Genomic DNA, 24367 nt, shown 5'->3' with positions numbered 1-24367 from the left:
CCTGAGCAACAGCTCCGGCTCTGGGCTCCCTGGCTACACCAGGGGCTTTGTCTCCTGCGCCCTGGGCCTCTCCCCTGGTGCTCTTAGTGGGCACCAGCAGCGCATGGGGACCCCCAGCCAGGGAAGCTGATGGGGGGGAGCAGGCTGTGGAGATCTCAGCTGAGCTCACAGTGGGAGGAAGGAACCGGCCCCTAACCCCATGGGCAGCATCGGCCATGTGGCCTGGTGCATGATGGGAATATCCCTCCCCAGCAGCAGGGCCCAGTGGGTGAGGGGGCGGCCGCCCCCCGCTGGCCCTTACCTGAGGACATGAGCAGCACGGCCTGGAGCAGCGCCACCTCCGTGTCGTCGAGGTTGAAGGCGGAGAGCGACTTGCCCAGGTCAAAGATGGCGTCGGACACCACGCCCAGCCCGCCGTTTTTCAGCTGCTCCCGCTTGACGGCCATCTCACCGCTCAGCGTCAGCGTCTCGCTCTCGGGGTCGTAGCGCACAGCCGCCCGCAGCGACATGATCTCCATGCAGCAGCCCTTCAGTAGGATGATCTGGTCCTCGCAAGGCAGCTGCCAGGGGGGAGCCGGGGTCAGACACAGGAGAGACCCTCGGCTGCCCCGTGCTCCGCCCACTTCCCCCTTGGACTCCTCCCCCAGGCCCTGCCCCACCCGCTCTCCTCCTGCTTTTAACCCCCTCTCAGTCCTTGAGTCCCTGTCCCCCCAACCCATCTCCCCTTCCCCGCTGACCACACCCCCCCTTTCCCCTTTTAACCCCCTCTCTGCCTGCCTCACGTCTCTGACCCCATCTCCCCTCCCCCGCCGATCACCCTCCGCCTTCCCCCTGCTTTTAACCCCCTCTCCGCCCACTTCAAGTCTCTGCCCCCCACCCAACCCATCCCCCCCTTCCCTGCTGACCACCCTCCCCCTGCCCCCGCCTACCTCTGAAAACATGGGCAGTTTTTTGGCAAAGTCCACCACGCGAGTGATGGCCGGGGTAATGATTTTTGTAAACTCGCTGAACGCCTCCAGGTCGACCTTGTCCCCGTCGGGCATGGAGGCCATGGGCGATTGGCCGATGTCCTCGGGCTGTGGGGAAGGCCGGGACAGCCCGTCAGGGAGCCAGCCCGCCCAGCGCGCTGCCTGGACCCCTCTCCCCAGCCTCCTCCCTGCGTGAGCCCCCACTGCCCCCCACCCTGGGAGAGGGGGAGGGGCTCAGGGCTCCTCCTCTTGTGCCCCAGACAGGTTTGGGGGAGAGCAGCCTCCGTCTGAGCCCCTTGTGGCCAGGTCAGGGGAGAGGTGGGGGGGGCGGGGTAAGAGAGGGAGCCGTTCACCCAGGGCACAGAGCCGGTCAGCAGCAGAGAACCCAGGAGTCCTGGCACCCTCTCCCCCACGCCTTGGCTCTCCCATGGTACCAAGGGGCTGTGGCCAGGAGAGGGAGCTCCCTCAGCAGCCGAACCCTGGCCGGCGTGGGAGGGGGCTGTGGGAAACCGCCTCCCCACTCAGAGCTGTGCCCTTCACCCACCCACAGGAGGCGGCATTAACCCCTTGGCAGCTGGAAGGGCCAGTGGGTGAGGCAAGACCAGGGCATGGACAAGCCCTTTGGAGGGGGCTGGGTTTTCTCCTGCTCGCTCCCGGGGGGACCCATCGTTCTCCTGTGCTGCAGGTTCTGGGGTTAGCCTCTGCCCACCCCGTCTGTGCTCCAGCGAGACCCCTGGGCACCGCCCCACAGCCAGCACCAGAGCCTGAATGGAACCGGTCTCATCCTCCAGGGTGTTTTTGGGGAGAGAACCCAGGAGTCCTAGCTCCCAGCCCCCACTCCCAACCCACTAGACCCAGCCTAGGTCAGCAGAGTCGGGAGGGTGCCCCTATCTGGCAGCGCTTTGGTGACCCACGTCTGAAATGAGTTTGCTGAGTCTCAGCCCAGTTCCCAACGGCTGCATCCTGAGACCTCCCCTCTAACGCGACTGACCCAAATGAGCCCCCTGGGCTCAGCAAAGGCTGAGCGGGGCACAGAGCCGGAGGGTCGCCCTGCCCCCATGATGGAGGATGGATGGGTCACAGGGGGCCTCGCAGAGCCATGGGGGAGAGGACGGGCTCAAGTTAGTGCTCTATGATCGGTCACCCACTTGGAGAGGACAGTATCATGCCACCAGGCCCCTCACCATGGTCTCTAGGCTCTGAGCCCAACAGGAGGGGGACGGCACTCCCACACCGGAAGGGGAGCAGGATGGGTCCCACACACGGGCTGCACAGACACCGGCCATGGCCACAGAGCATGGGGGTGGGCTCAAAGTGTCCCCCACAAACTGCCAGCCCCTTGCAGTGGTGTGACGGCTCTGGGCACTGGGGAGGGCTGCGTGCTTGAATGAGCATTGCACAGCGCGCCAGGGCCCGTAAGCACGTGAACATGTGTGTGCGTGACTGCGGCTTGCACGCCTGCGAGGGAGCATATGGGCAGGGCTTGCCCGTGGTGCCCAGGGCTGCAGGTGCGAGTCCGTGCTCAGCGACCGTGGCTTGCCCGCAGGGTGAGTAGGCGTATAGGCAGGGTGTGCCCGCTGCGGGCGGGGTGGGTGTAGGTGACACGACCGGGTCAGGGCGCTCACCAGGAATTTCCGCTTCTGTTTCCAGTGGCTGCCCTGGGCGTTGGTGCTGCGATGCGCCTCCGTCACCACGTGGATCAGCTCCCACTCCTCGGCGCTGGGCTCCGGGCGGTGCTGCAGGGTCTTGATCATCTCCTCCTTGCGCCGCCGCTCCCGGTTCTCCTCGATCAGCTTCCGCTTGGCTACCCGCTTGGAGTCATCCAGCACCACTGGGGGCAGCACGCAGAGGGGGCGGGGTGTGAGCACAGGGGGCGGGGCCTGACCAATCCCAGCTCAGTTCCACAGTGGCCGTGGCGATTGGCCAGGGCGCCACAGCAAGGGCTCTGGGGGAGCCTCTCAATGGGCAGAAGGTGCACCCCGCGGGACGCAAGCCGTCCTGGGGGGAACCCCGGTGTCATGTTCCAAGTGACGAGTTCGAGGTCAGGAGCCTGGGGCTACCCACAGGGGCAGCCCCTCTCTGGGGGCTCTGCCCCAGCTGCCTCCCCGAGTATTGAGGGTGATCACCGCCCTCTGTCCCACCCCCCCCAGCGCCCCACACCGGGGCGGGGGGGGGGGGAAATACGTGTCATTGTCTCACACTTGCAACCCCACCCCTCCGGTGTTAATCTCTTGCTGCCCTTGCGGCCGCCCCCCACTGCCCCCTGGCTTGTGGCTGGAAGAGGGGGGGCCAGCAATGGAAGCGGGTCTGGGGTCCCCCTCCCTGGCAAGCACCCGACCCGGGGAAAAGCCCCCAGACAGGCCTGTAAGCAGGGACTGCACCAATACCGAGTGCGTGAGCCTGGCCATGCGCTGCCTCCCCCCCGCCCTTGGCCCCGGGGCCCCCCCAGCCACTGGCTGCCCCTCCCCACTTACAGTCCATGGCCATGCCCACGGCGATGCACTTCTTGAAGCGGCACAGCTGGCACTGGTTGCGGGTGATCTTGTCGATGACACAGCTGCCATCGTACTTGCAGGAGTAGGTCGGGTGCAGGTTCTTCTGGATGGTGCGTCGGAAAAAGCCCTGTGGGGAGCAGAACGGGCCCCGGTGAGACACCTGGGCCAACCCAGCCCTGAACCTATCCACCCCGCCCCGGAAAAGCAGGTGCAGGGGGAGCCCCCGTGCAGCCCCACAGGATCCCAGGGCTGGTATCGTGGGGATGTCTCCCGGCACGGGGATGCAGCCACCTCTGGGGTGCAGCACACCAACAGTTCCGTGGCAGGTTAGAACAGGAAGTGACGGAGGATCCTATGACCTCCTCCAACATCACCACAGCTCCCCTGCCCCAGAGGGGAGAGCGCCCCAGTGAGCCTCCTGCAGCACAGCGCCCCCTAGCGCCCGCCTGGGAAACTGAGCTCAGGGATAGGCAGGCGCCCCCTACTGAGCCCCCCCAGAGGTCTCCCCATCACCTCCAGACCATCCCTAATGCTGCAGAGCTGAAGAGCTCCCGCGGCCCAGCTGTGCCCTAGACACCAGGCACCTCCCTTGCATCTCACCTTGCAGCCCTCGCAGGTGATGCAGCGGTAGTGGTAGCCGGTCGCCTTGTCGCCGCACACGACACATTGTTCATCTTTGTCCAGGTAACTAGGGATGTACCCTGGGGAGGAGGGAGCCCGGAAGTTACAGCCCTGCAGAGCCAGCGTTCGGGGGAGAGGGGGAGCCCCACGGCCTGCAGGAAGCGGGTGCCCTGGAAGGGGGGTGTCAGGGACCCAGGCCCTGTGCCAGCAGGCAGGTGCCCCGGGGGGCGGCACGTGCACTCCGCCAGACACCAGACGAGACTGTTCTGCTCCATGCGGCAGCCCCAGGGCCGGGCAGCACACGGGCAGGGAAGGACGCGAGTGGGGCAGGGTGTCACAGAGACTTGGGGCTGGCGCGAGTGCCGAGCAGCGCTGAGGGCAGGCGCGGCCCAGGGCGCAGAGCAGAGACAACGCAGGCGTGTCCAGCGGGCCGCAGAGGAGCCAGCCAGCCAAAGCACGTTGCGCTCAGCAAGGCTGCGGACACAGAGAGAGACGCCCCCTGGGTTCGAGGGCGCCTTGTTCTGGCAGGTGGGGATGCAAGCGGGCCGAGGGGGCAGCTCAGGGGGCGCGGGTGTGGCTGGCGGTGCTGGGAGGAGCCAGGGTCTTGCACGGAAAACGCCGGACGCTGCAACCCAGGAACTTGACTCAGGAAACACAGATGTAGATGGGCACAGAGCCACCCTAAGCCCGTGCCCGCCCCTGCCGTTCTCTCCAGCAGCCCCTCCACGCTTCCCCCCACACTCTCCCACGCCCCACACCAGCCCCTCCACGCTCCTAAAAGCATCCGGCCTTGCTCCCCTCCCACCCGGGGAGCTCTGCCAGCCTTGTCCCTGGGACAGGCCCCCCCATCACAGAGGTCGTGTTGTTTGCTGAGCCAGTAGGTTTATCTCCCGCCCGCAGGGCCCCACTGTCCAGCCTGCTGGAGCCGATACCCTGAGCTGCCCTGGCCCAACCTCCCGGGGACTCGGAGCTGGGCCCGCCCCCGTACGCCAGGCCCTGGCCTGACCCCGAGACCCTCCCTAGGGCGCTGTAGGGACGGAGCTCCTTTGTGGCAGGACCCTGCGCCCTCCTGGCCTGGATGCTGACTGCCCTGGGAAGGGGGCACTAACCCACCCGTGGCTGTGGTGCCCCCCAGCCTAGGCCAGGGCCCAGTGACGACGCCAAGGAGAAAACAGCTGCATGCCTGACCCATCAGCCGGGGCACAAGACAACGCCCTGGGGTGCCCGCAGCCTGTCCTGGGGACAGGGGGACAGAACAGGCCCCAGGGCGGGGGGAGTGGACAGGCCTGGCCTGGGGGTGGGGGACACACAGTACCTGACATGCTGCTCTTCACCGAACATTGGCTGCTCTTTCTTTTGCGTTTCCCATCCAGCCACCTGCAGCAGAGCGAGAACAAGACCTGGTTACTAGCTGCAGCAACGCCTCCCCCTGACGGGAGCTCCCCCGACAGGCGGGTCGCCCTTCCTGTCCCCATTGCACGGTCGGGCAAGCCGAGGCCCAGGGCAGCGACCCACAAGCCAGTCCCAGCTCAGGCTGCAGGTACCAAGGGGCCGGCCAGGGGCGGCGACAGCCCGTTATCTGGAAGAGCAGGGGAGATAAAGGGGCTTGGGAGGGCCAGGGGAAGCTCTGAGCACCCCCCCCTGCCCCAGCTTCCCTGCCCCAGGCCTCCTCCTCCCATCCACTGACTGACATCCACCAGCCCTATAAACCTGACGCCACCCCCACACCCCACTAACCCCAACCCCGCACCCCCCCCAGCCCTGTATCTCTGACCCGTTCCCTCCGACCCCTGACCCCACGGCCCTCTAACCTGGACCCCATCCCTCCCCGCCATCTAACCCTGTCACCACCCCCACCAGGCCTCTAACCTGACCCGTTCCTCCCACCCCACAGCACAGTCTCACGCTCTCCACACCCTCAGAGTCTCAATAAACAGGAATCCAAGGGTTAGATTCAGATGCCCCAGGGCAGTGAGATCTGGGGGGGTGGGGGAGAAGGGGGGACAGGGGGCGTGGAAGCTGGCTCCCAGCAGTGGCACCCAACCTGGCCAGTTCAGGGCAGGGGGCACTGATCTGCCTGCCGGCTGCAGAGGGGCCTTGCATGCCCTTCTGTCCCCAGGGCAGCAGAGCTCGGAGGGGTTTGCTGCAGGGACACCCCAGGAACCCCCAGGCAGAGGCGACGGGAAAGTGGCCGTGCAAACCACAAGATGGCGCCGTGACATGCCACGAGCGAAACAGCCCCTGGCTGGATCCAGAGCCTGAGCGGGGGGGCGAGAGGGGGGGTTGGCAGAACCCCCGGGGGAGGCGGGGGGGAATTTACCACCACATGGGCAAAGGGCAGCACATCCCAACCACTGTCCACTCGGGCCTGCCCCTGGGGCTCTTCCAGCTCCCTGGGTCCAAGAGGGGCCATGGATTAGCACAGGGCAAGGTTCCCCTGCTGCCAGGCCTGGCAGGCACGGCGCGGGGGGCACAGGGCAGGTGGGGGGCAGGGCAGGTGGGCGCGAGGCAGGAGGGCACAGGGCAGCCGGGGAGACAGGGCATAGGGGACCGGGCAGGTGCAGGGGGCAGGGCAGGTGGGGGGCAGGAGGGCACGGGGCAGCCAGGGAGACAGGGCATAGGGAACCGGGCAGGTGCAGGGCAGGTGGGGGGCAGGGCAGGCGGGCGCGAGGCAGGAGGGCACAGGGCAGGTGTAGGGCAGGCGCAGGGGACACAGGGCTGGTGGGGGGCAGGGCAGGCGGGTGTGGGGCAGGAGGGCGTAGGGAACCGGGCAGGTGCAGGGCAGGCGCGGGGGGCACAGGGCAGATGGGGGGCAGGTCGGTGGCCCCCAGGGCCCGTGGCTGGTTTTTCACTCTCAGTTACATTCAAAGACAAAATGTGCTTTTGGCCCAGGCTGGCAGAGGCAGGTTGGCCAATCGGCAGCCAGAGGCCGGCAAGTCATTTGCATGTCGCGATTCCATTGGTGCAAACAGCTGGAAAAGATCAGTGGCAGGGGGGTTCCCGTGTGTGGGTCTGGCACTGCTGGGGAGGCAGCGAGCCAGGGGCATCGGGGCTGGCATAGCAAAGGGGCTGTGGGTCAGACTCGAAAGGCACTGGCTCAGCCCTGCCCGCAGAGCCCAGGGCTGGCACAGCAGGGGGCTGCAGGTCGGGCTCGAGGGGCACTAGCAGAGCCATGGGGGAGGGAATGACGGGACAACAGGGGGACTGTGCCAGGACCCCTGTGCAGAGCTGAAGGTCCAAGAAGCTGCCTCTCCCAGGTGACGTTTCCCAGCCCTGAGCTCTGTCTGGGAACGCCAGCTCCCCGCGTTAGAGGCTCCAGGGCCGGGCGCGCTAGTGGCAGTGTCTGGAATTAGCCCACCAGACGCGGGATGAACAGCCCCGAGCTCAGCCAGGATGTTCCATCCCTCCCCGACAGCCAGCTCCAGGCTGAGCGTCCGGGCAGGAAGAGGGGACCAGCCCCACGCCCAGTGCTGCCCCCTGCACAGCCGTGGGGCGAAGGCCAGGCCCATGAGGACAGCGGTTCCAGCAGCAGCAGCGTGGTCAGGGGATTGGTTCCTGCAGGGTAAGCGCCCCCTCCACAGCTGGAGGGCTGGCTTCCCCCGGGTAGGGTGAATGGTGATGGTGCCCAGTGGTAGGCTCCGCATCTGGCCAGATGTTTCTAGCCATTCCTGGCACGCTCCATTGGACCCTCCGGGTCAGAACTATTGCAGCAAATACACTTGTTCTCCCTGCCCTTCCCACAGACCCTATAACAACATCCCAGCGTGTGCGGCGCCGTCCCTCCCAACAACCCTTCAATAACAAATGGGGGGGCGAGGCGCAGCCCGGCCCACAGACCCTCCAACAACATATGGGGGCGGGGGGCAGGCACCGTCCCTTCCCGCAGACCCTACAATAACAAACGGGGGGGGGGAGAGGGGGGCGAGGCGCAGCCTAGCCTGGCCACAGACCCTCCAACAACAACCCCATGCCAGGTCTGGGTCTGCCAGTGGCTCCTGGCCTGGGCATTCGTGCTCCCGGCAGCCTGCGGCCGTTGCCCGAGCACACAGAAGTGAGTGGGAGATCGGGGCGCTCCCCGCGCCGTGGGGCTGACAGCCCGTGCAGTACCAGACAGCTCCTGGGAGCTCAACGCTGCCTGGCAGCCTGCCAGGGACCCGACCACCTAAATCCCGGCTAGATAGCGAGGGCAGGACAGGCTGGGCCTGGGCCGCAGCACACAGCATGCGCAGCATGGAGAGAGCTCCCCCTGCGCAAGGGGGGGGGCAGTACAGAGCCCCCCACTGCCCCCAGCCCAGGGCCCGATCCTGCAGGGAGAGCAGTGCAGGGGAAGGGGGCACACAGGCAGCACAGAGCCCCCCCAGCCTGGGCCCGACCCTGTGGGGCTGCACCACAAAAGGGGATTCTCCTGCTCCGAGGCCCGGAGCCGCTCAGGGGATCCAAGGGTGACCCTGCCTTGGCCCAGCTCCCAGCAGGGGGGAGCCACGTGCTCTCCTGGGGAATCGGCCCCAGCCCTGCCTGAGCTCAGACAGCTTGTTTACCAGCTGGGCACCGCCAGGGGATGGGGCCCTCGTGGGGGCTGCTGGGTCATCAGGGGACAGGGGCCCTCAGGGTAACGGGCTTCCTCCCGCCCTGCCTGACATGGAGACTGCTCCCAGGGCAAAGGGGGGCAAGCCGCTCCGGCAGCAAGGCAGGGACCCCAAGAGTCCTGGCTCCCAGCTTCCCCCCACTCTAACCACTGGACCCCACTCCCCTCCCGGAGCTGAGGACAGAAGCCAGGAGAGCTGTGGGGAGCCAGTACTAACCATGAGTCAGCGCTGTCCCCCGAGCACCCTGCCTCCCTTGGCCGGGGACCCTTTATCCCTCCTGACAGGAGCAGTAAATCGCAGGCAACCTGATCCAGTGGGTCCCGCCAACCCCTTCAGAAGAGGCGGGGTGGAAAGCCCCGGCCCCACGTGGCTCCGCAGGGCTGGGCAGCGCTAGGGAGCATGTGTCGGCGCTGGCTCCGGCCCCCACTTCCCTCCAGCCCACGCTCCCTTCCTGTCCCATGGCCCCGGCCAGCAGGGGGCGGCCCAAGTAAATGCCCCGGGGGCTGGGTTTCTGTGGAGTGACACTGCCACCCGGTGGCCAGGTGCGCTAATCACAGGTGCGCATCTCTGCCCCCCCACCCCCACCCCCCCGGGCTCTGCTCTTGGCCAAAGATGGGGATGTGCGGGGAGACCTTGGACTGTTGCTCCCTCCTCCGTGCCTCAGTTTCCCCCTCTGTAGGGGGGCACCTGCCTCTGGGGAGTGCTTGATTGGGGTAGTCATGGTCTGCACCCCTCAAAGCAGAGCGCTCCCCCCTGACAGCGTGAAGGTTAAGAGGCTGGTGACCCAAGGCCAGGATGTGAGGGACCCTGAGAGTGCGGGAGAGCATGTGTGCGCACGGAGGCCTGCACACATGGTCGTGCACACACCTCAAGCCTCGCACGCTCCCGGGTGGCGGGAAGGGTGTTCACAGCCCTGGAGGCACAAGCTGCCTGGGTTCCGCCCCCCCAAGCACAGCCCCACAGACAGAGACAGGCATCCCATAACCTGCCCTCCCTGCCCCCCGGCCTCAGCCAGCACTGCCCGCCCGCTGACCCCGCGTGGCCTTCAGGTGGGGGTGGGGGGGTTCCATCTAGTTTCCACCCCAAAGATTTTTATAACTAGGGATCAGCACCCGCCACCCCCTCCCCCAAATGCATCAGGCTCTGGGGTGGATCATGGCAAGGGACACACAGCAACGCTGCACGGCCAGTTAGGACAGGGAGTGACAGCAGAGACCATCTGATCCAGTGCTGGGCAGGGCCACTTGCACCCCAAGCCATGGGGGACAGGCAGGGCACCGGAGCCAGGAAACCGGAGCGAGAGGCTGTGCAAACGCAGGGCAGCGGCACGGGCCGACTGCCTGCCCGCTGGCAAAGAGAGACCTGCTGCTGCCCTGAACCCAGTGGGGCCTAGCTGGTGCCAGTGCTGGAGAACGGACCCGTTCTCTGGCCCTCTCTCTGCCCGGCCAGGAAACAGGGCCGGCTGGCACTGACGCTTTGCAGCACGCACGGGCACGCCCATCTTCACTAGCGTACGTGCTCGTGCAAACCCCATCTCTCATACCTCCCCCACCCCTGCTGCCCCGGCTCTGCTTGGAGGAAAGGGGGCTGCTGACTCACCCAGAGAGCCCCACGTGGGAGCACATGAATTCAGAGACGTCCAGGGCCCGCAGGCCCCGAGCCACAAAGGGACCAGCACGGGCAGGAGGACGTAGCCCGCTTGGTCTGGACAGCCCCTCCCCCATGCTGAGCCATGTTCAGCCCTCCCCCGAGGGCTGAGCGCCTCCACCCACCCACCCCAACCCCGGGGGCAGTGCCAATCCGCAGGCATGAAAAGTCAGGGGTGGGAATCAGGACAAGTCCAGCCCAGCCGCCCACCTTGGCCCGTTGGAACCTGGGACATCAGATCGGCAGCTCAAGTTGCAGGGAGAACTCCATCAGATAGCAACAGAAGTAGGCTATTATCCCCTTAGAAGATGGACCACTACGGGACGTTGCCCTAGGCCAGGGCAGGTCACAGCTGCCCTGGACGGAGAGGGGAGCGGCAGGGGATGTGGGGGGGGGGGTTGGCGGGGGTGCAGGGGGCTTAGAAGGGGGGCAGGAAGGGGGTGCAGCACGGGGCTTCCCCAGCTCTTACCGGGTTTCCTCTGGCTCCGACAGGCAGTCCAGGGTGCTGGGCTTCTGTTCCATTCACCGCAATTCCATCCAGGAGCGCTCAGGTGAGACCAAGGTGGGCTCCGCCCCCAGGTGCTCAGCACCGCGGCCGCCACGGCAGACGCGGGGTGCCGGGGGGTGTCTATGGTGCACTCCCCATGGCGCCCGGCTCAGCGCCCACCGGCGGACACCATCCCCGGGGGGGGAGGGGCGCCGATCCCACAGGAGAGACCCTACAAAAATAAACACCGCCTTGAAATGGCAGCTACGGGGCCCGATCCTGGCAGAGGGCAGGGACTAACTCCCGTCCCAGAAGTGGCGGAAGAACCCCCTGCTACTGAGCTGTGCTAGGGCTCTTACCCCCCCGCACGTCCCCTCCCCCCATCGTGGGGCTCAGCCTTGCCCGGAAGGGCCCCCTCTAGTGGGGAGCCCAGGCTCCATGGCCCCCCCAGCCCATGGCCAGCGAGGGGCCAGGGGCGCTTGTGCCCCACGGGGGGCGGGGGGGAAGGGGCCTCGTTCCGCTCTGTGAAGGACAGGAGCCATGCGGGGGGGTGATTAGGGTCCCCTCAGCCCCACCGCAAATCCCTGTCCCCCAGGCAACGCCCCCACCCTCTTGGCTATCACACTGCCCCGATGGCAGAGAAAGGGGGGTACAGGCAAAACGGACAGTCAGACACAGGGAAGGGGGTTGCTGGAATCCCCCAGGGGCTCTCAGCCCTGGGTCCCCCCTGGCTCAGAGCCTCCCAGGCACACACCTTCCCCCCCCCTCCCCAGCCGGGAGCCCGCCCTCTTCCCCTTCCCCTGGCTGACAGCAGCCGAGGTTACCCAGAGGTTAACAAGCAGCTGGATGCCCTCCCGCAGCCTGGCACAGGGCACGGCCCCTCTCCCGTGCAACCCCCGCACCCCACACAGCCACCTCCCCTCCCCTCCCAGCCCCCCCTTCCCTCCCATCCAAACATAAGGATTTCTGCAGACAGCCTGGCACGGGGCCAAGCTAAGCAGACGCATCAAAGGGCAGCGGAGAAGCGGGGTCCCCGCAGGGCCCCCCGAGGCAGGAAGTGCCGGGAGGTGGGGGCAGGCGAGCCATGTCCTCGGCTGACCCCCGGCGGGGTCTCGGCTCCGTGCATGACGGCTGGGCACACAGCACACGTGGGGAAACAATCGCGCTCCGAGGTCGGCTGAGGACAAGAGACTGGCGCTCCCGGCTTCCCAGCGGAGGCACAGCCGCCCCGGGGCACATGGCCCCACTGCAGCTACATGGGGGCCTGGGCGGAGGGGGCTTGAGATGGCAAGTGGCGGGGCCTGCTGGGCATCGGGGCTGGCGCAGAATCGCTGGGGTTGGGGGAGAGGCTTTGGCTTGGCACATCCATCGAGTGCAGGAGTCTGTGCACAAGAGTTTGCAATAGCATGCGTGGAGCGTCCGGACTGGCATGCCCATGTATGCCACACTGCGCATGAGGGGGCAGGCCTGTGCCTGGCAGAACGCAGCTCTGTGCAGAGGAGTGTGTGCAAGGGGGCAGCCTCGTGTGAGAGCGGGTGCACACGTGTCCCGAGAGCCTGGGGGGGAGAGGGAGGGTCACACTTGCACACTTGTCGTGAGTGCTGGGGGTCACACGTGTCTGGGGGGCATGCACCAGTCACACCACTGCTGGGGTGCGACAGCACCTTTGCCTCCTGGCCTGTCTGACACGGCCCTGATCTGCCCCCATCCCCAAAAGCACCGGGCACCGCAGGGCCCCCCAGAACAGCTCCGGCTGTTACAGCCATGGCGGGAGGCCATGGGGCATGGGGGCCTGGGCGTGAGGGATTTGGAGAGGTGGGGGCAGTGTGCCGCTCCCGAGAGCCGCTAAAGATGCCCGGTCTTCGGGCTCCTGCACCAGGCAGCCGCAGGGCAGACCGGAGAGCTCAGGGGCTGTGACGTGGAGACTCCAGGCCGCTGCCCCCCTCTCCCACTGCACTGGTGCCAACTGGCCAGGTGCTGGCAGGCGTCACAGAGAGGCCAGAACTGCGCTCCCGGGGGGGCGTCCAGGGGACACCCAGGGGACTTGTCTCCCTCCAGCAGGAAGAGAGGAGCCTGTGAGAAAATCACAGGAGAGAGTCCATCCCCCTGCCCCCCAAGCAGAGGGGTGCCCTGCCCTGGGCTTGCGGGCTGGAGCCAAGCAGGACGGGCACAGACAGGAAGGGGGGTGAGAGCAGCTGGGCCAAGGCACCACTCGCTTCCCACAGCCCCAGGTAATGGGGGAAACTAAGGCACGGAGGGAAAGGGACTGGCAGAGGCAGTATTAGAACCCAGGCATCCTGGCTCCTAACCCCCCTCCCCGCCCGCCCCACTTTCCTAGACCCCGAGCCCCCACTCGCCTTCCCGAACAGGAGCAGAACCCAGGAGTCCTGTTAGGGCCCCCGCTCTAGCCACTAGCCCGTGGTGCCTCTCAGCGCTATGGCAGGCACAGCTTTGAGGGGAGGGGGAAATCCCTTGCAACGCAGCACCCCCCTGCCCCGCCTTTCTGTGTTGCAAGGGCTTATGGGAGATATGCAAATGAATCTCCCCCCCCCAGGGACTTGGGGGCTATCCCTGAGGGGGGAGGGCACTGGCTCTGGGCAATGCCAGGCCCACCTATGGCCCAGCACCTCCCCCAGAAGGCAGGCGGATCCCTACAGCGGGTGCTCCCCGGGGCACCAGCGGGTGGGATGAGCCAAGGACATGGCCTCACCCTCTTGGGGATTCCCTGGGTGCCAGCCAAGGCCGGTCATGCTCTCGGCCCCAGCGCGGAGCAGAGCGGTGCGTCTCCATGGCTGATGGGCTCCCATGCCAGGCACTGCCGGGGAGGGGGTGGGCCGGCTTTCCCAGCCAGAGAGAAGCAAGGGGGGCGGGGGACAGGGACCCGCTGAGCCCCAGAGCCAGAAACTTCCTGCTCTCAAACTCCAAGCAAGTGCCCCGGGGCTGCGAGAGAGCAAGTTAAAGCACAGACCTGGGAGCCAGGACTCCTGGGTTCTATCCCCTGTTCTGTCACCAGCCTGGTGTGTGACCTCAGGGCAGACCCTTCCCCTTGCCATGCCTCAGTTTCCCCATCTGTACTCTGGGGCGCTGACATGACAGTGAGCGAAGGGCAACGAACACAGGAGTAGAATGGGGGTTTTTTGGGGGGCGGGGGGGAACACACAGACAAGCGAGTGTGTGTCAGTGTCTGTGTACACACGAACGTGCAAGCAGGTGTGTGAATGGGCATGGCTGTTTTCAGGCAGCACCTCCCTCTGCCCCCCAGCTCCGGGTATGCAGGCCTGTTCTGTAGCGGAGAGAACTGCAGCAATGGGGCTGGCAGGTGACGCGTGCAGCCCCACGGCAGCCTGCCAGCCCATGCCCCCCAAGAGCCCAGAGCTGAGTGTGGGCCTGGCAGCACACCGCAGTGCCCGCCCACAGCCAGCGCACATGTGTGTGCCAAGCCCTGGGGGATCCCTGCAGTGGGTGCAACAACATTAAGCCTCCTACCTGCCCCGGTCAAGAGAGCAGGGATGGGCGGTGGATCAGCTCCACACGCCACCCTGCCCTGGCTGCCCAGAGAACAGCCTGTCGTGTGCCAGGGCTCGGCCCTGCTCCCACGGTGCTGGACGGCGCAGCACTCCTCCGGCCCCCTGGGACTCCCCCAGCCTGGATGGAGCTGAGAGCAGAGGCGGCAAGGCCCCGTGGCTGGGGCTGCTGGCCAGAGAAGGGAGGGACTGGGGGTTCAAGGACACCACCTGCTTCTGCCCCGCCATCAGCCTGGGGCAGCCAACAGCCCACGTGTGGGGGAGACTGGGACCTGGCCGGGCACTGAGAAGGGATGAATAAACCAGGCCTTCTCTGGCAACCTTGGACACCTGGATCCCAGCACTCCTGGCCTGCCTCGCGGATCACTGCGCAGATAGGGAAACTGAGGCACTGAGCAGCAGCGATGAGTCAGTGCAGTGGGAGAGCCAGAAATAAAACACAGGAGTCCTGACTTCCAGCCCCGCCTGCTTTAACACACCAGGCCCCTCCCAGAGCTGGGACAGGACCCGGAGTGCCAACCGCAAGCGCTAACCATCAGACCACGCTGCCAGCGCACACTCTGTACAGAGCACAGCGTGGCCCTGGCTAGCCCTGGGCCGCGGGTGCCCATATAAGAGGCCTCCCTTCTCAGCTCCACCCGCGCCATGTCCGGGCAAGCAGGACTCACACTAGGGCCAGTGGCTGGCGCAACGCAGGAACAAATGCTCTCCAGAGGTCTGTGGCACTGAGCCCTGGGCAGAGCTGGGCACAAGCCCCTGCCTCGCCTGGAGCCAGCGCTGCCCAGGCTCCTGCACGCCCAGACCCTGCGGGCACAGAGGCGTTGGCAGGGCACAATCCATCTCCATGGTACTGTTGGAGGCTCCTGGGGCAAGCCCAGGCCAGAGCCTGCTGCTTTGCCAAGCTCAGCGCCCAGGGAGAAGGCAGGGGCTGGCCTGGGGCACACGGGGAGTCAGCTTTCGCTTAGACCCAGGAGTCCGGGTCAGACTCCTCCCCCGCCGACACAGCCGGGTTTGGAATGGGGGGAGAGGTGCTTGTCACACTTCTCCTTTTCCCCTCTCCTCACTTCCTTGCAGGGGAAGACGCTGCCGAGCAGCTGTGAGGGGGCGGGGGGGGGGGCTGCGCCCTGGGGCGCTGAGGGGAAGCAGGGCTCCAGGGGTCTCGACCGAGCACTCTCCCCCCTCCCTCCCCGCCCCATGGGACTCTGACCTGCACAGGCCTCTGCGCTCCCAGGCGTCAGGAGATGACTCAGAAGAAACGAACAGTGTCCCCACACCACGCAGGCTGGGGCCTGACCCAGCTGCCCTCCCAACCCAGGCTAAAAGTGGGTGGGCCACAGGGCCGAGCCCCTCCCCGCAGCAGAGCGCTCTCATGCTAAAGAACTTCCCCGCTGCATAGGCACTGCTCCCCCCCAGCTCAAATGTGACTACCTCTGGGGTGGAGCAAAGCAGCCAGGCAACAGCCACAAAGCAACACCGCACAAGAGCAGTTTAGGACAGGAAGTGAAGAGGGAACCTTCCCCCACTCAGAGCCGCAGATCCTCGCATCCGGCACCCGAAGGGTCGGGCACAATATAACCACTCAAGGCACTGGCATCCCTGCCGACAGGAAGGCTCAAGGCCATTGCTGAGGCCGGTGGGGAGCAGGGGGGAGGGTGCAGAGGGGCTGGGCCACCTGTGGGAGACCCTGCCGCCCCGATCTGCCCCCCAGGCACCGAGGCTGGCGGAGCAGCTGACACAGAGCCCAGCTTTGTTGTTGCATCTCCCGGGGCAACTAATCCCTGCACCTGTGGCAGGGCCGGAGGGTTTCCAGCCCCTGACCACAGGACAGGGGGCTGGTTTCCAGCCCAGCGCCGCCCCTCACTTCCCCCAGGCACAGAGCCCAGCTCCACAGCCGGAAGGACCCTGCAGAGCCGCCCCACGTGGGATCAGAGCCGGGGCACGAACGGGGGAACCCAGATCATCGGAGAAGAAATTAAAGAGCGGAAAAGCCCGCGGGGCGAAGGGAACTGCGTGGGGCAGAGCGGGGAGAGATGGGGAGCCCCTCCACAGCACACCCCCAGCCCCTCCACCTCACGCCCCCGGCCCATCTAATCTGGTTACCGCCCCCAGCCATGCCACCTCATGCCCCTGGCTCCTCCAGCCTGGTGATCCCCACCCACTAGTCCCTGGGCTGCCTCAGCCCATGGGCCCATCTCCCCATCCCAAGTCAGACACGTCTGCTCCCCCGCCCCAACCTCCTGCCTCTGACACAGCCCCTGGGGGAAGGTCCCCCCCGGCCCCACTGAGCCCGCAGCAGCTGAAGACACAGCCTGGGGCACCGGGAGGGGCCCCTCCACGCAGCCCAGTGGAGACCCAGCAGGGAGAGACAGTGACCTCGCGGACAAAGCATCCCCGCCCTTGGGGCCATGGGGTCAAGGCCGGCCGGGGCCTGAGCGAGACGAGCTCGATGGGCCTTAGCCCAGATGCGGCTCCAGACAGACCCGGGCCGGAGCCCCTGGAGCAGGGGGCAGGTCGCATCCAGGGAAGGGGCTCGCAGGGTGCGATGGGAGAGTCCTGCCATGGACCCAGCACCGGCCAGACCTGGCTCAGTATCAGCCCATCCCAAAGGTGGGACCCCTGAGGGGTGCCAGGCCCCTGTAGCAGGGGCTGCTCTCCGCAGACCCCGGCGCTCCCTGGCTGCTCATGGGTACCCCAATCCCAGCCCAGAGCCGAGGGCCCAGCAAATGAGCCCTGAGCGGGCCTGGCGTGGCCTGGCGCTGGGGGGTGTCTGTTGCTGCGCGGGAGATGACGCAACCCAGCTGAGCGGTTGTGAAATGACAGGCGCTAACCTGGGTGCAGGGGAGCAGGGGCCTCTGCCGGGGATGGGGCAGGCCCAGGCTCTCTGCAAGCAGGGCCCAGCACCTGGCGTGGGGGGCCGGGGCCGGCCTGTGACTCCGTGGGGTGATACAGAGAGTCCCCCACAGCTTGGCATGACAGAGCAGCCAGCCCCAACCCCAGCCCCCTTCCTGGGCAGCACACGCCACCCTCTGCCGGCGAGAGGCAGCACACGACCCTGCTGCCCCTTAACACCCACCGGGAAGCCGGGCCGGTGATGGGGGTCGTGGGCCCTACGCCCCACAGAAGCTGCCACTCGCTGCCCTGCCACTAGGAGCCCAGCACCACCTGCTCAAGAGGGACCCTCCCCGCTCCCCCATGGGCCCTCTGCAGGCCCCAATCCCAGCTGCTTCCAAGGGGAGCTCAGCCCCCCCCCGACATATCCTCCCCCACCTCACTGAGAAACACACACCCCCTCCCTGGCTCCATTGCCCCAGGCGCTCAGAGGAGGAAGGAGCGGCTCGCTCAGGTGAGGCCAGGCCGGGGGGAGCCCCACACCCAGCAGCCCACGGGTGGGGCGCACCAGGGAACATTCTGCTCCCCGGGCTGGCAGCGTTTCCATAGCAACCTCCACAACAGCGCCCGCCTTGGGGCGCCAGGCCCACTGCCACGGCGGGGTCTCTGCCCCACCTCCGCTCTCCAGCCATCTGGCTCCCGGAGGCACGTCAGCGTCTCACCCTGGGGTGTGCCTTTCCCACAGCAGGGACGGGAGACACGCCCCCCCCGCCCCCCCGCAACATCCTGCCCCATAGTGTGTGTGGGGGGGTCATAATCCAGATCCTGTTGGGTTCCAGACACCAGCATGGGGCCAGGCACGGAGAGGGATTCCCTGAGGGGAACAGGGCTGAGACCCCACCAAACTCATCACACACGTGGGCCCCTGCGCAGGAACCAGGTCCCCATGACCCTGGGGGCAGAAGGCCCCAGAGCCCATTCCCACGAGCACCACGTTGCCCTTTAAACCCAGCCGCCAGTCCCAGGGCCACCACCAGCCGTGGGGTTATGTGTACAGCGACCACACGGCCCAGGACAGAACCCCGTCCCCAAAGGGCTGGGGTGCAAGGAGCGACTCCACGGGAGCAGCAGCAGCAGGTCTTTATCCTAGATGCAGACCAGCCACTAGAGGGCGACCTGACACAGCCCAGCACCGCCCCCCCCCATCCCCTTAGGGGCAGATGCCAACAGCACGTGGCCATTTGCGGAAGGTAACAGAAAGTGACTCACAGTTGTAGGTGACACCAGGGTGGGGGACAGAGCGAGGCTGCTTCACACCCCTCCTCTTCCTCCTCTTCGATCCCTCCTGCAAGGAAGATGCAACAGGAAGATCAGGCGAGAGAGCAGGGCTGTGAAGGGAGCCATTCCCAGGCGCCGGGGGGAGGTTCAGGGCCAGTCCCCATGCCCGCTGCTCTGCCCAGGGCTCCCCGGGGCTCTGATCGGCCCATCTCTTAGCTGTCCCTGACTGGGGAAGAGCTGGCAGTCCAGCGGCCGGCTAACCCCCCTGCAGAGCCCCGCTGGGCTCTGGGGCATTGCTGGGGGGCAGGAAGAGATGAAGAAGCCCGGCCTCTCTCGCCTCCTTTGCCCTTCCTCCCGCCCCGCCAGCTGTGGGGGTGGCTTTGGGCAATGTGCCCAGCATGCGCCGGGAGCCCCCCAATGGGCACCTGCTCCTCGCCCCCCTGCGTGCAAGCTGGCGCCCGCCTGCCCCTACCAGCGCAAGGGGTGGAAAAGTCCTGGCACGCTTTGGGCATCTCCCGCCCCGCCCTAGTGCCGCACCCAGTCTGAAGGTGGCCCCAGCATCCCCCACTGCAGAGAAACCCACCCAGGGGTGCCCGCCTCTGGGTGGGAGGCTGGGCCGGCCGTGGTGCCCGGCTCACCAGCGGCCTCTGCTGAAAGCTGCTGCCTCGGTGCAAGGACAGCCAGGAAAGTAGGTCAAGTTTGTCTTGGCCAAGGGAGAGAGTCCGTGTGCAGATTTATAACATGGCAATCACTGCCCGGCCGGGCCCTGGGGAGAGCCAGCCTGGGGGGCAGGGAGCTGAGCCCCATTTCCGAGCTTTAGCATCCCCCCTCCTCTGAAAGCACCAGCCCAAGGTGGAGCAGCGGGGGATGGCCCTGGCGAGACAAAGGCAGAGAGCTCCCCAGATGCTGCTGGGAGAGGTGCTGGGCCCCCCGAGTCAGAGCTAGCCCCAGTGTGGCACTGCACTAGGGGGCGCTGGGCTGCAGGGAGGGGGGCAGGGGGCGCTGGGCGGCAGGGAGGGGGCAAGGGGTGCTGGGCTGCAGGGAGGGGGCAGGGAGGGGGCAAGGGGTGCTGGGCTGCAGGGAGGGGGGCAGCGGGGTGCTCTCCCCGCTGCACAGGGCTGTCTCTTGGCTGGGATCACCACAGAGGTCCCCGCTGGCAGATCCCGGGGGCCCTCCCCCGAGAGGCAGGGCGTGAACCCTGATGTCTGGGCCCATTTCCAGCTCGGGAGATTCCCAGCTGCCTCCCTCAACCCCGCCCTGCCGTCCCGGCTCCCGTGCTACCCCCTTGGCGTTGCCTGCGGGCACCCCGCCCCAGAGCGGGCTGCATGGCAGCGGCAGGAGAAGCCGAGCTCTCTGAAGTGGTTGCGGCTGGTTGGCACGAAGCCCAGGGGTGGAGAGATCCCATCACCTCACCCCCGCCTGCCCTGTCCAGGCTCCCTCGCTCCCACGCCCCCCCCATGCACCCGCCATCGCCCCTGCCCCAGAGGGGTCGCTGGGCACCTTCAGGGCAGGGCAGAGCCACAGATACGTGATGCCCAAAGCCCTTATGGAACAGGGCTGAGAGTGTCACAGGCTCCTATAGAATTCCATTTCCATAGGCTCCTCTAGTGCTCCAGAGAGACCCCCGGGACAGAGGGAATTCTACAGGGGCAGGACCAAACCCCATGGCAGGAGGGGTTCATCCCGGGACGTTCTCTAGGGCCCTGCCAGCGACATGGCTCCCATAACGCCCCCGGCGCTGCAGCCAGGGAAAGTGAGGCAGACGGAGCAGGGTGGGGGGGTCACACAGAGGGTGACCAAGGGAAACCAGGCGTCCTGATGCCCAGGCCTGTACTTTGACCCTAAGTCTGACTCCAATATGGCCCTGGGTAAAGTAAGACCTGGCTCGTGCCCGGGCAGGTTTAGACCCTGCCATGGGACCCAGCCGCAAAGCCTGGGACACAAAGCAGGTATAGGGGTGTCCATGTCCTCCCACTCCAATCCCCTGGGCTGCCACATGGACCCCTTCCATCGGCACGGGAGACGCCAACTCATCGCTCCCAATCTGAGCCGCCAGCCCCTGGTGCCAGCAGCACCGCGCTGCGCCAGTCTCCGGAGCCTGCCGCGCTCCCCGCTCACGGAAGAGCAGAAGCCGCTGGAGGCTGCTGGGTGAATCACCAAGACCAGCTCCCAGCCGGGCAGGAACGGGGTGAGTCAGGGCTGCGGGGTTCTACAAGGGCAAAGGTTTTCCCTGCTTCCCAGTGGCTGGGGCCTTCCCCAAACCACACCCCGTCTGCTGTAACCACGACGCTACATCTTCTCTTACACCACCTGCCTTGCAACCCCCCAAATCGCTCCGATCCTGGGGAACCCCCGCAGGGCTCCCTACTGCCCCCCACCCACCTCTCTCTCAGCAGGGTCTCCACTTGCATGGCACTCAGGGTGCAGGCCCCCAATGCAATACCTGCAACTGGGGGATTATTTGAGGGTTCGCAGGCGCCACACCTCACGCAAGGAGTCCCTGGGGCTGGCGCCCCCCCCCCCCCCCAGCTCTCCCCCCCAGCAGCCCGCAGCTTCCGGCATTGCTCAATTGAGCTGAGTCAGTCGCTGGCACGTCCCATCCCAGCCAGACACTGAGCAGAACAGCCCTTCCCCAGCCGGGCCCGTGCCGACCCCCCCAAACACATGGCTTGTGCAGATCCCTCCCCCTACCCGCCCTGCCGGGATTCCTCCCCATCGCCTCCGCACGCGCTCTCCATCCCCCATCTCACGCCCGGCCCGGCCCTGGGGCACAACCTGGGCCCACTCCTCCCCCTACCGCCAGCACCCACACAGGCTCGCCCAGGGCCTCATCCAGCACATGGGGCTGGGTGCCTGCCAGCGGCTCTGCCCTCCCAGCGCCAGGCTCTCCAGGGAGCTGCCCGTCCCGCTGAGCCCATGGGCAGAGAGCAGCCGTGGCGGGCGTGAGGGGGAGACAGCAGGAGCGCGGGCAGGGCCAGCGTGGGAGAGGTTCCGAGGGCGTGGGCAGGGGCAGGGCCGAGCGCGTGCAAGGCAGACGGTGCCAATTCACTCTCCATGGACGTGCCCCCCCTGACCCCGTGTTTACACAGACACGGCGCTTTACAGAGCCGTGTGGTGTGGGCGGTTAGAGCCGGGGCTCCTAGGTTCTATCCCTGGCTCTACTCCTGCCCCTCCATGAACCCTTGGGGTCAAGCGCTGCCCCTCTGGGCCAGCTAACGCCGCGGGTTTGAGGCCCGGGGTGAGATGTACTGTGGGCGTCCGGTATTTGGGGCACACAGTCCCCCCAGGCAGGGGGCACACAGGGCCCCAGACAGCGCCCCTGTAGCTCCCTCCCACCGGGCCGCAGGCAAAATCCACCCTCTGGGAGCAAGTATCAGAGGGGTAGCCGTGTTAGTCTGGATCTGTAAAAGCAGCAGAGTCCTGTGGCACCTTATAGACTAACACGTATTGGAGCATGAGCTTTAGCTGCGGCCGCTCCCTGCTCCAGGCGGGCTCCTGTCTGCGCCCCACCCCGGGTAGCGCCCACAGGCTACAATGTAAATACAGCCTGGGCGAGGGGCTGCGCCGGGCTTGTTCCATCGGGGAATCAGCCGCACGAACACTTCCAAGTATAGGCACTGGCGAGAAGCCAAGGACACAGGATCCGCGGCCTTCACGGGCCGGCTCCAGCCCCCCATGCTGTGATTCTCCCGCTACCCACTCGCTGAGACCCCCCGCCCCCTCCCCCGAGCTCCTGCATGCAGCTCCTGCCTCGCAGGAGGGGAGGGTGCAGGGCTGGCAGCCACCAGCTCCATATCGCCCCCATCACCAGCCAATCTCCCCACCCCGGGTCGGCTGCAGTGCTGCCAATGGAACCCAGGAGTCCTGGCTCCCAGGCCTGTGCTCAGATCGCTGGCGCCAGTCCCCCCCCCCCCCCCCCCCGCTCTGGGAGTGAGGGGTCATACCTTGGTAGCACTCCCTGCCCCACACTTTGCAGGCCGCTGCTGCTCCCCAGAGGTGGCTGCATTTTGGCAGTGCTGCAATTCCCACGGCTCAGGCATGGGCCAAGCCCAGGCACTGTTCCTACTGGCCCCCGGGTCGTTCCAATGCAGGCTTTGGGATCCCCAGGGGTATGCAGAGAAACCCCCACATCCAAACCCATACGGGACCAGCACTCCTCCGCTGGGATCAGGGCTTTACAGGCAGGGACTGTTTAACTCTTACAGCCCCCTGGGCTGCCCTCGCCCCCACCTGCAGACGGGGAAACCGAGGCACAGAGCAGGAACGTTCCGCCAGCACTAGAAAGCTTAGCGTGTGCAGACATGATCTCTCCAGCACAGGCGGCTCTCACCTGTCTAAGGCATGTTCTAGCCACGTCCCTGACACGCTCCCAGGGGAGGCAGCCCGGCCCCACTGCCCAGGCCTGAGTCAGGTCTGGGGACGGCCTGAGATTCGCAGCCATTCAAAGCAGCAGCCGTGGCCTCTGGAGTCGCTGCTCAGCGCCTGGGGCCGGCCCCCCAACACCCGGTGAGAGCCCCGCACGCCTCCGGGGGCCCCACAATCAGGGGCCACTTCTGACATTTCAAAGACAGCTGCCAAGGCCGGGTCAGAGCTGGCCAGAAGCCAGGAGACCCCAGATCCAGCCAGGGCCTGCAGCAGCCTCCGGGGGCAGAACCCAGCACTGAGGGCGTGAAGACAACCAACGTGGGGGAGAAAACTCAGCAGCATTTCTCAACGCCGCCTCCCACTGCAGCAGCCAGACGCAGAGCTCCCCCCCAGCACCGGCCAGACCCCCAGCTCCCGCCCCTGCTCCCCAGACACCCAGCACAGGCCAGACACCCAACTCCTCCCCCCAGACACCCAGCTCCCACCCCCAGCACCGGCCAGACACCCAGCTCCTGCCCCTGCTCCCCAGACACCCAGCACAGGCCAGACACCCAGCTCCTCCCCCCAGACACCCAGCTCCCACCAGACACCCAGCTCCTCCCCCCCAGACACCCAGCTCCCACCCCCAGCACCGGCCAGACACCCAGCTCCTCCCCCCCAGACACCCAGCTCCCACCCCCAGCACCGGCCAGACACCCAGCTCCTCCCCCCCAGACACCCAGCTCCCACCCCCAGCACCGGCCAGACACCCGGCTCCCGCCCCTGCCCCCAGGACACCCAGCTCCCACCCCCAGCACCGGCCAGACACCCAGCTCCCGCCCCTGCCCCCAGGACACCCAGCTCCCACCCCCAGCACCGGCCAGACACCCGGCTCCCGCCCCTGCCCCCAGGACACCCAGCTCCCACCCCCAGCACCGGCCAGACACCCAGCTCCTCCCCCCCAGACACCCAGCTCCCACCCCCAGCACCGGCTAGACACCCAGCTCCTCCCCCCCAGACACCCAGCTCCCACCCCCAGCACCGGCCAGACACCCGGCTCCCGCCCCTGCCCCCAGGACACCCAGCTCCCACCCCCAGCACCGGCCAGACCACCAGCTCCTCCCCCCCAGACACCCAGCTCCCACCCCCAGCACCGGCCAGACACCCGGCTCCCGCCCCTGCCCCCAGGACACCCAGCACAGGCCAGACACCCAACTCCTCCCCCCAGACACCCAGCTCCCACCAGACACCCAGCTCCTCCCCCCCAGACACCCAGCTCCCACCAGACACCCAGCTCCTCCCCCCCAGACACCCAGCTCCTCCCCCACTCATGCACCCCTGCCCAGACACCTGCTGCACCCCACCTCTCCTCACACCGCCCTCCCCATGCTGCCCCACAGCCCCCCTGGTACTGGGGGGGGGGGTGTCGTACCGTGTGGATCTGGTGGGATCCAGTGATCCTAACAGGGGGCATGGAAAGTCCAGCCCAAAGAACAAGCCACCCTGCCCGCTCTCAACCCCAGCCGACTCTCCGTATGACACTGGGCACCACCTGCCCTCCCTCTGCCTCGGTTTCCCCACCTGGGCG

General features: G+C 66.9%; 1 protein-coding gene across 2 annotated transcripts in view; it reads right to left on the bottom strand.

Annotated features, from left to right (window-relative positions):
• The window catches only part of THRA (thyroid hormone receptor alpha), a 40086-nt gene that overhangs the window by 983 nt on the left and 14736 nt on the right, over positions 1–24367 (bottom strand). The window contains exons 2-9 of one of the 2 annotated variants that reach the window (XM_054014691.1): positions 18427–18502; positions 10787–11036; positions 5400–5461; positions 4064–4164; positions 3443–3590; positions 2594–2799; positions 930–1076; positions 302–560 (exon numbers count right to left, since the gene is read on the bottom strand). In XM_054014691.1, coding sequence (XP_053870666.1) covers positions 302–560; positions 930–1076; positions 2594–2799; positions 3443–3590; positions 4064–4164; positions 5400–5461; positions 10787–10839 — 976 coding nt within the window. In that variant the 5' untranslated portion in view covers positions 10840–11036; positions 18427–18502. Of the gene's footprint in view, positions 1–301; positions 561–929; positions 1077–2593; positions 2800–3442; positions 3591–4063; positions 4165–5399; positions 5560–10786; positions 11037–18426; positions 18503–24367 lie in introns of those variants that run through there. The other variant, XM_054014690.1, reaches the window with a different exon arrangement.

The sequence above is a fragment of the Malaclemys terrapin genome, chromosome 25 (assembly GCF_027887155.1).
Source record: "Malaclemys terrapin pileata isolate rMalTer1 chromosome 25, rMalTer1.hap1, whole genome shotgun sequence".
Classification (NCBI taxonomy): domain Eukaryota; kingdom Metazoa; phylum Chordata; order Testudines; family Emydidae; genus Malaclemys; species Malaclemys terrapin.
Note: the sequence above shows the minus strand (reverse complement) of the source record. Positions and strands in the feature narration are given on the sequence as shown.